We start from the raw sequence: 14221 nt of genomic DNA, 5'->3' as shown, positions 1-14221 counted from the left end.
TTATTAAGTTTATTGTATTCTCATAGCTAAATGATATATAAATAAAATAATAAATAAGATAAAAAGAGTCAAGTAATTATTGACCAAGTTATCAATTAAGTGCCGCGGAAAAATAGCAAAGAGATTGTGAAGTTCCGAGTTCAAAGGAATGTAAATAAATTACGAAGAAAATATTTTTAAACGTGAAACTAGGTGAATGGAGCACTGTTAGGTGTTTGGCTTTATTTTTGAATTATTACGAGAATTGGGAAACGAAACATATATATAATTATCAACATACATGTTTGATGTATGTTTTATTCTATTGTAAATCATATTAAAATGACTTGAAACAAAATTGAGTCGCAAGCAATTACTATGTATTAAATTGATAAGAATTATTCATAAAAATGCATTTATATATATATGAAAATTTTAGTAATGTACAAATAAATCTTAATATATCCTTATATATTTTTTAAGAAACTTATATTTTTATTTAACTAGTTACTAAAGAACTCATATAGGTTTTAAGAATTATTTTATAATAATTATTAATTCATACAAGTAAACTTAACCGATGAACGTACAGTTGTTTTTCGAATAGAGCATTTAAAAAAAAAACGAATTATTGATTTCTAGGCACAAATATAAACTTACCAACTTTTTTAAACTTGTTACATACCTGTAAGAAGAAAAATATTGTTATTAAGTAAATTACACTGGTGATGTTAAGCCTGGACAAAAATGCAGTCTGTGATTTGGATTCGACTTTCAAGTTATTACACTGTTATGCATCTAACTGAATAGTTTGAATATTATACTATTTACATTGTAGATTGCAGTAGATGAATATTGCTAATATTTGCCTCTGCGTTAATAAATAAAAGACGACTTTTTTAAAGAACAAATAAAACTGACAAGAGCTAGTGAGATGTTAAGTGCCCATGCCAAAAGGCTCGCCAGTGCGTTGCCGGCCTTAAAGGGCCGTAAGTCGTCTGGTTCCACATAGTGGTGGTGCGTCGCGAAAGTTACCCTCATTGCCTAGCCCTCATCATCCACTTTCTTTGAAAGGTCTTATATATATAAATATAAATCATATTATATATGTAATAAGATCTTTCTTAGTCAGCCAGTCAGTCGTAATCAGTTTAAACTTACTATATTATGACCAGGGACCTAGTATGACCCGGAGTTTCTCTGTGTGTGTTAAACACGAAAAATTTACTTAGAAAAATGTCATATTTATGCATATACCTCCATATCAGGTACCCAGACATCACTCATAGTTAGAATGCAATGAAGATTAATGCTCTGTTGGAGCCATCGTGCATAGAATTTTGTGTAGAATACTTTGGCTAGATTTTGGCGAATAGTTTTTTATTTATTTGCAAAGACAAAGTATCAATATATCTCAAATAACGATTAAAATTTTGTTTTTATACAGTTACTTTTACTCGTACAATTTAATATAATTCCATATGAACAAACATGATCTTTCGCATTTATAATATTTATTTTGATACATCAATAAAGTTCAGCTTATTTTAAAACAAAAAATCAAGCTATGAATATCAAAGGGAAATGGTAAAAGGGTGCCTTTTAAAAATTCCCAAAAAGACTGCTTTGGATCTCTATTAATATTTAGTTCCATGGTTTTCCTTTCATTTGGATTGTAAAATTGAAGACAAATAATAAATAAATAATAATTTTCTCTTTATATGTAAGTTTGTTACTATGAATAATATATCCTCTTACTCTTACTCTTTTGTATAGCAGCAACTAACTATTAACAGTATATGTATAGTATCTTTGGAATACTTCAAACACACAGTGTTGATCCAGTGGTTTCGTCCCTGAGGACTTTAGATTCCATGTCATCAATGGACTTTCTTTTTTTGAACGAATTTAACATAGGATTGTAGCGCCACTTAATTATTATTTTTTTATCTCTTAACCATATTATTTGTTCTTATTATAAAAAAAACTCAAACGTAAGACTAAACTTTCTTTGCAGTACGAACAAACCACTTGCAATAAAAATAAATAAAAAAATCTTGGCTAAACAATTCACTTGTTTTTACTTAAATAGATTTAATTAAAAACGTGCCATAAACTGTCCAAATGCGTAAAGCCACAACATTACAATATTTATGGCTAAATTGAATCCAGACCCGATGTGTTTTGTCAGCAACACGCGGGATGTTCGCGACATGAGGGCCCATTGTATGCTACTAGGGTTGTGGGCGATGTATACAATGTATCGAAATATTTAAACCCTTTTAAATTTTAACGGTTTGATCTGCAGATTACCTTGATTATCTAATTGCATAAATTAACATGCGTTCTTTATGTTTTATAAGTTTAAAATCGACTTGTAGAAGCACGATAAAAGAATTCAAAACGAAAGATCCGATTACTATTAACGATTCCAGATTCTACAATGAAGTCTTACAAATTCTATTACTATCTGAACTAATTAAATAACAGATGGTGACATTGGTTTAATAGCTTAACCTGATTAAATTAGGCTTCGAGTTTATTTAAACCGTCATTGGATATCAGTTAGGCCATTATCCGACAAAAATTGCCACTAAAATTGTCGAATATCTTAAATTCTAAGGAAATAATTAAATAACCGATTATTGTATTTATCGTTTTGAGCAACATTATTCCTCGGAATACATATAGTATTAGTAATGTGTTTAAATGAGTTTCACAGCCACAAGGTTACGGTATTTTAATATACAGCTCCGAAAATATATCGACAAAGTTTAGAATTGTACATCACTTGTAATGATGCATTATACTGCAATGCCAATGGAGGGTAGGGGTTTCTATTGTGCTGAGAGGTGTTGAACTACTATTTTCGGAGGCGCTTTTAGAAGAAAAATGGGGCATCTTTTTATAAACACTTCGAGAGTGAATCGAACTTATGCGTTTGATTTACATATGATTTCAATAATATTGAATTATCTTCCTGAGGTTCGGGATTCGGCATTCGACTTTCAACCCTGCGATTGTAGGTTCGATTCCCGGTTTGGAGTTTTAGTCTATGTACGCATTTAACACTCACTCGATTAAGGAAATAAATTGTGAGGAAATGCATGCCTTAGTCCCAAAAAGTCGAGTCGATAATAAATATAATACTAAGATAGACAATGTAATTTAGAGTGATTAAGCTAAGGGTTTAGATTCTAAAGTCTGGCTTCAGTACCTAATTGGAGGCTTTGTCAAAACATGAAAGTCCTTAATAGAGGTTGAATGATTTAAATCCTAATTGATGAATATTGATTAAAACCTCCTTATTTAAAGTTTTTGAAGAGATTTAAATCAGCTTACGATCTGGTTCAAAAACAATACTGTCCCAAACAGCTTAAATAATTTTATGCTTTTTCATTTACAACTCTTAAGTGCTAAAATAAAGGATACAATATAGTACACAAGATTATAATAAATAATAAAAATTAATAGAATGCTGTATATAAAATCTATATTCGGTACGGGGCAAATAAATTAATCCATTTGTTTTTTTTAACCCAAGTCTTGTTAATAAACTAGCAAGAAAATGAGGAAGTTAACGGAATTCCGTTTAAAAATCGCTATAATCTTACAATTTGGAGGCAGGCGTCTTATCGTGGGCCCGCAGGCGACTCTCGACGTATTTTTGTTAACAACTTCTTTCAGGAATTTCTAGAGGTACATTGTGTGAGTGGAGTTTGATTTTCTCGTTATCGGCTTAGGTGAGCACGTTCCTCGCGAGGGACAAATTTACCTTTTTCAAATCAGGGCTCTATATGTTTAACTAAAGAAAGTTACGGACCTTTGAAAAGTTAAAATTGAGACTGAAAACTTTTAATGGAAAAATGTATGTCTAGCGTTTTAAGACATCTTTGTAGATTTATCCTATCTTTTAAAAAACGTGGTTTTTATTCCTTTGGTGAGTAATTTGATCTTAATAATAATAATGCCACTTTCATTACATGCTTTAAAAATACAAATCGGATGGGTACAAACTTGTCTACGGTAGCTTTTTTTATTTCCATTACTTCGTGTATGCACCCTTTTGGGTAAGATAAATCTACTATGTATTTAACAAACTCATTTTCCTACACTGCTTAAGATATGTATGTATTTTTTAACTATTAACAATGTGAGGGGCAGATAAGGCAAAAAATTCAACAGCTATTTCAGTTGCAGTACGCTGATGAAATTAGACAGGAAGCAAAGAAAGCGTACAGGAGCATTGTCGGCTTGAAAGAAAGGGTACATTACAAAATACATAAGTCAACTAAAAAGCAATTCAATAACTTGTTCATAAAACCGCAATTTAAAACTTGCTAAACGATATAATGTTACCCTCAAAAACTTTTCAAACCAAAGAAAAAAATGCGAACACAGTATTTGTGTTAGCCTCGCAAATTCCAACTTGTCGTTCTGTCTAAATATTTAAAACCTTAGGGCGTGGCAATAGAGACATCGTTATAGCAAATACGATACTGAGACGAGGAAACTTCTTACTAAGGCAAAATTGCCTCTTTCCTTTATATCTCCTTCCCTTTGTTACGACATCGCGTCTCGAATCTGTATTTTATTTTGCGACTATTTATCAACTTGTGCCTGTGTCAATAGCATCATATAATTAAAGGTAATGGAACGAGAATTTATCATTCTATTGTTGGGTTGTTTGCTGCTTAATTTCGAAAAATGTGACCTAAATATTCTATATGGAAACTATACATTTTTTTAACAAGATTGTTATTATGAACGCAAAGTTGATATGAGATTGTTATGTAATGTATTTATAATATGAACTGCTTTTTAGTGTTAATGTCCGCCCTTTTGGCAATCACAGAACACTTTCTACTTGTAAACATTTGAAATCTAGTTAAGGCTATCAGTTAAAATTTATTTACCATTGATTTTGAAGTAACTTGAATAGCAGATTATCGTCTTTAAGCTATAACATATAAAACATACGAAGGATTTTTTATAACGCCAGTTTTAATCATGTTATTTACTATATGTCTCCATATTTTGTTATTCAGCCTTTGTCATGGAAATAAGGTTTCTATCGCTTAAAGGTGTAAAATGGAAGGTAACCATGTAAATGGAGTTTTAGATGAGGTTACATACTATTTATTCGTGTGCTGATAGCCCCTTTTGCGTCTATTTAATGCACTGTTTTAGTACGAATGGCGTACAATGCTGAGAACTGTATACGTTGAATTTAAAGTTGGATCGCGTTGTTCTTGATATTGTGTCTGAGTTTAGATTTTATTTCCTGAATTAAACTCAATTCAAATTATATAATTAGGGCACGTTCAAATAATAAAATTCCTATTCTAATACAGCCAATAGCGCTGTGTCATTAACGAACAAAAACCCTAAAAATGATTCCTCATTAAAAACAAAGTCGTAAATGAAAAGTGATTTAGTCATGATAATGAAATGAAAAGGCAGCATCCATATTTACGAGTTAGAACAGATTTAGGTCCTGGACAAATAACAAACATTGTTTTTCATAAACATAAAGCAGTCGGATTTTAAAATTAACATATTGTTTTGTGTTTATCCAACGAATTTTGGTCTCTTGACGATTTGAATGATATTAAAATATTGCTCTGTTATGAAATAAAAACGGTCCCTAGTGTTCACTTAAATTATTAATCACACAATTAATTAATTACCTCATTAAATAACCAAATACAATTGAACTTTTTACATTACTTACAGGAAACAAACAAATAATAATTATTATACAATAGTCCATATGTGACGGTATCAATAAATAGATAATAAAAACGTCAGTTTAATAAATATATAGAGTGATTATTGTAATTGGTTAGTGCTAAGTGACTCTCTGAGGCATGTATAGTACGACTTAAAGCTTCTTCCGCAGTCACAATCCCGCTATTATTTTTTCTTTCCCAACGATGATTTTTTCTTTCTTTCTTAACCAACACACCATTTACCCTGGATTTTACCAAATGAATTGAAGGAGGAGGTAGCGGGTATGACGCAACATGTGGCCCAGTCGCGCTGTCCGTTCGTGTTTATTATCACTTTAATAATTTATTAAGCCAAACAGGCGTACACAGTTCAAACTATAAAGAAAATCAATTCAGGGAGAAGACAAAGGCTCGTCCGGTGACTGGATATAAACTATCGACAAGTTGCCGAAGACGCCACCGAAAGCGAAAACTCTGCCCGCATCGGCTGTTATTTTCATTTAAGTTTGAAAATTGCGAACGCCGAGCAAATTGTACTCGAATAGGGATCGATAATCCGATTCTAGGTGCGATTTTCTTCCGAGATGGGCTTCTGTGTAAATCTTTGCTATGGAAAAATTTTTCGGAAATTGTCTCTGAGATTTATCGCTGTGCCGTGCACGTGAAATTGTTTTTTGATTTTACAAAAATGTAATATCGGATGTGGCTTTTGGGTGAATTAATTTAAGCGTACTGGCTGTTAAAAGATTGGGCAATGCATTTGCAAGCTTTCTGGCATTGTGAGTGTATTAAGATTTGGTGAGCCTACTGCCGGCTTAAGCGAAAAAAAATACTGATATGTGGGGTTGATGTGACTGCCTGCATATTAAGTAACAATTTATATGTATTGCATGTAAATAAAGTAATCCTTACGATTTCTTAATATTGCGAAGTAAAACGTTATTCAGCTGTTCCCGTTAACAATTTTTAATTGATCGTAGCATAATTCGTTGTTACATAACTGGCCTCATTCTTGTCGTAAATAATAATTGTTATAATATCGTCACAAAGAAAAGTAATAAATTTTAATTCCGAAACTCGGCGTCTTTCAAGATTATTATACCATTTCTCGGGCCTTTGAGTATTGCGAGACCAAAAGATTTTTCATAAAAAGAAACTTCGTCTACGAAATTATGATTCAATTAGTATTAAAGGATTGGAATCTCAAAGGAGTTGAGTTTTTCGGGTCCGTCGAGTACGACTGATACAGCCTTTGTGCTTTCAAGCAGACTAAGCATACCCAGCTTTTCGTTTGTCGTATAAAGCTATTGGTACAAATAACGAGCGGAAACATATAATATGCTGTGGGATAAGCGAAAAGCGACGTGCATTCTAACATATGCAATAGATTTTTCAATTTATCTGTGTTTATAAGTATGTGAAATCAGCAAGTCTCAGACCAATTGACGGAGTTCATACAAAGACCACTGATCATCATTAAAGAAAAATTAAAAAATAAGTTCTAAATACAAGTTGTTTTTTTTTAATCACACCTATATCATAATAATGTTAATAACACCGGCGAATTTAATAAAATAATACAACAAAATACGTTTATTTTGGACATAAGATCATCATGGTATCACTTATTCCACGTCATTAAATTCGAACCTGTTGGCATCCCTACTCATCGGCAAAAAAAAAGCAAATCATCAAACAATTCTACAATATTTAAAAGAAATATAGCATATTAATTAGAAGTAGCCCAGCACTAGTCCCAGGCCCTTTTATCAACTAGATAACTAACTTTAATAAATGTCACATTAACCTACTGTACGGATTATTTCGTATTTTGACATGAATTAGTAAACATTATTTCCACATCTTAGATTGAACAATCGCAGTAACAATTTGTCATGGGTAAGACTGGATATTTGTTACACAAGCCCCAGTAGAGTTGGATTAAGTGACGAATTATATTTTTTACTCTTCACAGCCTCGCGATGCGCCCGTAAATTTGAGTTATTCGTCTTAAGGCTTAAGGGGCGCTTGGAGTGAACGAAATTTCACGGAATTCCCTTGATGGATGAATACGGAAGCCTTAATTCCGTAATTCCGGCGCGAAATAGTAAAGGAAATGAAAAACTGCTCTGTGACATTAATGACGTCATATTCTCTGAACAACTTGATATAAAAATACACCGGGAATTTCTCTTCGAGATGTGTTTGTTCAAATGAAATGTCGTGTTAAGATTCTTGTAATGAACATGAATATATACACGTTTGCCTTATAATTTTAAATTAACAAAGTTTAAAATTCCTTTATTCGAAATGATCGTCATACATAAATTTAAGGACAGAGATTAGAACATTTGTTTGATGGCATTTAAAGTTCAGTATAAAGGTGAAATAAAGGGCAAGTGAAATATTTCCAAAAGCGCGCTCAGTTTTCGCGCTTCGTTAACACTACAATTATTAAACTGTCATTGATTGATGAATCTGTCTTTAGAATATAGGGAATGTTGACGTTAAGATAATTGCCTAATCAGTTAAAAAACAACAATATATAAAGCGAAAATGTTTAGAATTTAAAATGCAGCTTGCGAGCTAGTAGACTTTGAAATGATTTTTAATTTATATGTTATAAATTTCAGGATTATATACAGCATATGTAGTGTAAGCAAGCTGCAATAGATAACTAAGTATACGAGTATGACAGAGTGAGACCTAAGGGGATGTTTACACCAAGAGAACTAAGGGACGGAGCTCTAGAGGTAGGTGGATCTCAAAGTTATCGGGCAGGAAGACCATAATTGAAGCTTGAAAGAGTTTTCGCCACTTTGAGAGAAAGCGAGAATTAATAAGACTAAGCAATATTCAAATATTTTTGTAATTCGGTAAATTTTCTTTTATATATACCATTAACGTTTAAATTAATACATTATTTATTATTTTATATTTACTCTGTTAACGATGGTCGCTTTTTAACACCAAAGCAAAGGGAATTGCAGACCAGCTTGCAAGTTTCCGTTGACACCAATGACGCATTAGCAATTCCTTTTCATTTTTTCACCATATGAGCCGCAGAAAAAAGGATATTCATTAAACACACATAAAAATTAAACGAAGCGAGCCCAAAACGAATTTCCGGCGTACTAATAACGAATCTACCGTCTCCCTCTATTGTAAGAAATCTTAGGGTTAGAAAGGGACAAACATTTAAAAAAACATTTATTTTGATCATCTATCCTTCGTCAAACATGCGTTTAATAGGGGCCAATTAAAAGTGACATTTGTTCTACCAAAATATCGTCGTATAAAAATGTCATTGGAGCCGCGGATCAAATTGTTTTACACCTCACATTTACGATCTGTCGATGGTTTATGGCGGCCATCGATGTTTAAGTGTCACATTTTGGTCAAAGCCTTAGAATTTGTATTAGCTATGTGTTAATTTAGGTTTATACAACTGACTGTATAGATGATGGTTATATATTGTTTTCAAGGAAGAATAGTCCCTTTCCGGTGTAATTGTATATATGAATGCATAGTTCATACATTTGTTTTATTTTATTCTACAGGTTTTACTGACAATACGACGTTGTAAGACAAACAAACAAATAACATTTTGTGTTATTCAATTAATAATTAAATTGCTACAACATTTTTACTGTAATGGATTCAAAAAATCCTACAATTTACGTGCGTTGCTGGCCTTTTAAGAATTGGTACTCTCTTTTCTTGAAAGACCCTAAATCGAATTCGTTCGGAAATACTCCAATGGGCTGGTTCAACATAGTGGTGGTACGCGACAAAAACAGCCTTAAAATACGCTCATTTTGAGTCATATTACTATTTCATAGCCGATTAGCCAATAATTCTAAAATGAATAGTTTTACACGATTCACGCAAATTAAAAAGGCTTAATTGATTCTATATTTTATTCGTTAATGAAAAAAAAATTATAAATAAAAATAAAATTCATTGAATTCATTGTCAATCAAATCCTGGAAACCGGAAGTCAAAAGTATATTTTAAAAGCGACATCTCTAATTCGTTTCCATTATACTCCATTTACAAATCCTTTTGTGCCTTAATCATTGATTTCGAACTCAGCGGCAGAAATATCGAAACAATAACAAAAGGAAACATTTTGTTTCACATGTCAAACGAAATTTGCTCGATATATTGTTCTATTTAAGCGTTTTTCTAACGTATCAATTGTTTATTATTGCGATTCCTTGGAACAACTTGGCAATAAAAGCTTTAAGTTAAATATTATTCAAAAACTGTTTAGCTCATACAATCGTTCTTAACAGTTAAATGTAACAGCGAAGCACACAGGTACCTTACAATCGAGATAACTTAAAGCTTAAATGTTAAACACATAGTTCTAATTTGAGTTTATGTGATTGAAAATTCGCTCCAACGGTGAAGAAAAACGTCGTGAGGAAACCGGTTTGCCTTAGACACAAACATTCGACGGCGTGTCAGGCAGAGGAGGCTGATCACCTACTTGCCGATTGTAAAATGATAATTAAATTTGAGTAATCAGAAGGCTTGTCTTGAAGGTTCTAAGTCGAATTCATTCGGAAATACTTCAGTGGGCAGCTGGTTCCACATAGTGGTAGTGCGCGAAAGTGCCTGAAGAAATGCTCAGTTGTGGAACTACTAACGTCGAGGTAATACGGATGGTATTTCATAATATATATATATATATATATATATATATATATATATATATATCTATAGGTATAAAGGACCTGACAAGTTTATACATATATGACGAAAATGACATGACAAATTCACATGTCTATAATAAAAAGAGGGCTGAAAGCACAGTCTTCGTATTTTGAGTATTTTTTAGCATTTCATTATCTACTATTCGTAGATACCTCAGTGGAATCTCATCAAAGATTCAATAAAAATGTTAATTAAAGTACATAGAATCGATTTCATTTAAATTCACCAAACGACAATTAAGCCAGCATTACGCTATAAAAGTGAAGTTTTCAAGAATTGAAATTTAAATGTTACTAATGGAAATAGCGCATTTAAAGTAGCCATTAAAGTGCTCCGACACATTATAAAATTAAGTGATCTTGCAATGCTGCGTTGCAGGTGAGGCGGGGGAAGGGGGAAGTGTTTGTGGGAATACGAAATGAAGCATGTGATTGCTAGCGAATCGCATTATGGCGTTTGGGACATAAATCCCTGCTAGATGTGAAGTTATTTGTGTCTTATATAGATTTTTCATTAATTTTCAGGTGTGGTCTCAGATTTCTGTATGGATCAGCCTCCTGTGCCTTCGATTAATTTGGGCCAAGCCTTTATCATCATGATGTTTTCCTTTACCGTGCCGCGCGCAGGAAGCCCATTGTTTCACAGCCGGGGATCGAACCTATGAGTTCAGGGATGACGGTCGCACGCAGAATCCAGCACAAATCACTTAAACTGATCGTTGTTGTTGATTACTGAATATGACTGACTACTGTTAATTAGACTAAGACTTTATTAGGTAATAAAGTCTCTAGTACATTATTACTATAAAATATTTGGAAATTGTTGTTTATTACTCACGTATTTTTTTTAGTTTTAATTAGTTATTTAATTTAAATCATAGAACTAGTCGCTACTTCACGTATTTGTATAACAATAAATAAAAATAATTACAGTATTATTGTAATATAATATTTAACTAAAGCATTTCAAATAACGAGTTAAAATTGCGATATTAGGCAAGTAGTAGGGAGAAACAAAAATCCTTTTTAGGAGCAATTTTTCTCTATTAAAATACTCGTTTCTAGAGTAAAACTGAAATATACAGTTCTAATAATATAAATATGGGTGTAAAGCCTCATCCAGTACGTGTAAATTTAGAAAACAAAACGTCAGGCCTCTTGAATCGCTTAGTAATGGATTTTTATTGCGTCGCCCGCGCCCTCTGTGGAAATTGAATAGCAAAACCCAGCCCCGCTTTTAATTTGCCTACCGTAGACTATAATCGCCTGGGATTTCATTGAATGCAATTAAATTGGAATTCTTGTGCACTACGGAAAATGGACCACGATTCGATAGAATTAGTGGGTCATTGTAGTTGTCCGTTTTGTTTCAAACGTATTATTGAATGCTTTTGATTCCATTCTCGGTCTAATTCTAAAGCTGTAATTGTCTCCTAAGTGATTTGAGCTGCTTGATGTGGTCATAATTGTCATGAATAGCTTGAATTCCCTATTTCAACAGGACCAGGAAACAGTAACTAATCGAATAATAGGAAACTTTTTCTAAATAACAAGCTTTCTATTGTTATTTGTAACGAGTTGTATGGATATTAAATAGTTAAAAAAACAGTGGAACCTTCCAGAGTTCCGCCATACATTTCTGTGTCCGTTTCGTGTTTTTTTATTTTTATTTATAGGCAGTCAGTTGATCAGCCTTCTGTGCCGAAACACGCCGTCTTTTTGCTAAATTCTGAAATGGACACAGCCGGGGATCGATCGACCCCAAAGAATCGCACGCTGAAACCAATTGGCCAACACAGCTTATAAAAGCTAAACCAAAAAGTTGTATTTAAAGGTAAACTATTTATAATTAACTATCTAAACAACAAAGAATTCGAGCAAATATTAGAATTTCGACCCTACCACATGTTTTCAATGGTCCCAAAACTTTTCCGACCCTGTTTGTTTTAGTTTTTGGGTTTCTAATTTAAACTATCGTTGCTTTTATTTGTCGTTTAGTGTAACGTTTGTCGTGACGCGGTTAGTCCGACCTCTTGTTGAGGCAGAATTTATTCGGCCTATGTTTGATTCTCCCAAAATTTAGGGATAATTTGTCCGTATAATGGAAGTGGTGTTTAATCTTTAATTTGGGTCGCCCCAACCATGGTGAACTTCATTTTGGTAATTTGGCTAAGTGATGTTATCTTTTAGGTGCAAAACAAAGTATCGAGCCTATGTATCTTCAAAACCATCAACGAAGGATTTCGAAAAATGTGGGTTGTAAACTAATTAAGATTCTTTAAACCTTTAGTTAGTGTGGTGCTACTACATATTTAAAGCTCAGAAATCTGACTGTATAATTTTTTTAATTCGCGTTTTATTTGTTATAATTTAGTCTCATTAAACAAAAGTAAAACATATATTAAGATGCCGATGAGAATTCACTTCGTCAATTAATTCTGAAATTCAATTTAATCCAAGTACATATTGTTTCAGTTTAATCAATCTCAATTGAACGTATACTTTTATTTTCACTACAGATATATTTGCTTTATTAATGTTCTGCTTATATTGAGAATGTGTTATGAAAGTTATTGATATGAACCTACATGATCATATTGATCAATCTAAGCATATATGAGCTTTATCTGCGTATTTTCCCGAAACCGTTAAATCATTGTTCTGATTCATAAATATATATGTTTTTTCGGTAAAATTATTCCTTATCTGCCAAAAACACGAGCAATTATTCCTTTAAATAAGTATACATTTCGCAAATAAATAAAGTGAGATTGCGGATAAAATTCTAAGACTTTTTATTAGATTAGGCCATACCGTTTTGCACAAGCAGAGTAGAATCCCTCGCTAGAGGCAGCTCTGAGTCGGTTAAAGTGGCGTCGGATGCGTTGTCCGAGGCGGACGTAGGGGAGTGGGGGGGGAGGCGGCGGCGGCTGCCCGCGCTCGAACCGCTGCCCGAGCCGTACGGGTGCAGCCGGCCCAGGCCTGCAACAACCAACGCCCAAATTAGATCAAACATGTATTTAAAGAAAAGGTCTTATAAAATAAAAATAAATAAAATAAAAATAAATAAAATAAAAATAAAATACGTTTATTTTGGAACATAAGATCATCTAGGTATCACTCATTCCACGTCAATCAATTCGATTATAGTTACAACAGCATACTTTTAACATGAAAACTGTCAAATAATTTTTCTAGAAACTCCGATAGCTATATGCGCCTTTGGGTACATTTCCTTGAAAGAATGAACAAGTGAGACTTGACATTACCTAGAACATATTGATTGATACGGAGTGAAATTAACGGCTTTCGGATTGAAAGTCCTGCTGTCGCAGTAACATAGATTTATATAATATTTATTTTTCAAGGTATAGGAAAGATCTAATAGTTGCAACCTTCGCGTGCTTTGTTTTATTGAGATTATAGATTGAGATTATAAAGATTTATTTAATTCACGGACGTGATTATATGTAAATGTTGGAGTGAAATATTTTCAGTGCATTGTGTAGATTGATTTTTCGATTTACACAAGTCAAGTTTGACCCATTTTCCTGCGTGGAAATGAAAATGTCACGTGGAAACTCCTTTATTGAATAGAAAATAAATTCCCCAGTGGATTTTACATATATTAAGAATTCATTGAGTTCGACGATATACGGATAGTCTTGCATTTGTTATTCTATTTATGAAATAATAATATAATGTACGAAATATATTTAAAACAAAATAACTTTTGAGTATGATTTAAATCGCTTTAGATCACATTTTTACAACTATATTAAATGAATA

General features: G+C 32.7%; 1 protein-coding gene across 6 annotated transcripts in view; it reads right to left on the bottom strand.

Moving 5' to 3' along the window:
- The window catches only part of LOC110998329 (teneurin-m), a 198803-nt gene that overhangs the window by 127232 nt on the left and 57350 nt on the right, over window positions 1-14221 (bottom strand). For all 6 annotated transcript variants that reach the window (XM_045631843.1, XM_022266898.2, XM_022266899.2 and 3 more), the window contains one exon: window positions 13247-13414. Coding sequence is in view for 4 of the 6 variants with exons in the window: in XM_022266898.2 (XP_022122590.2) it covers window positions 13247-13414 (168 nt within the window). In the remaining 2 variants the exon portion in view is untranslated. The remainder of the gene's footprint in view (window positions 1-13246; window positions 13415-14221) is intronic.

The sequence above is a fragment of the Pieris rapae genome, chromosome 17 (genome assembly GCF_905147795.1).
Source record: "Pieris rapae chromosome 17, ilPieRapa1.1, whole genome shotgun sequence".
NCBI lineage: Eukaryota > Metazoa > Arthropoda > Insecta > Lepidoptera > Pieridae > Pieris > Pieris rapae.
The sequence above is the reverse complement of the archived record's forward strand: the minus strand, read 5'-3'. Positions and strand labels throughout refer to the sequence as shown.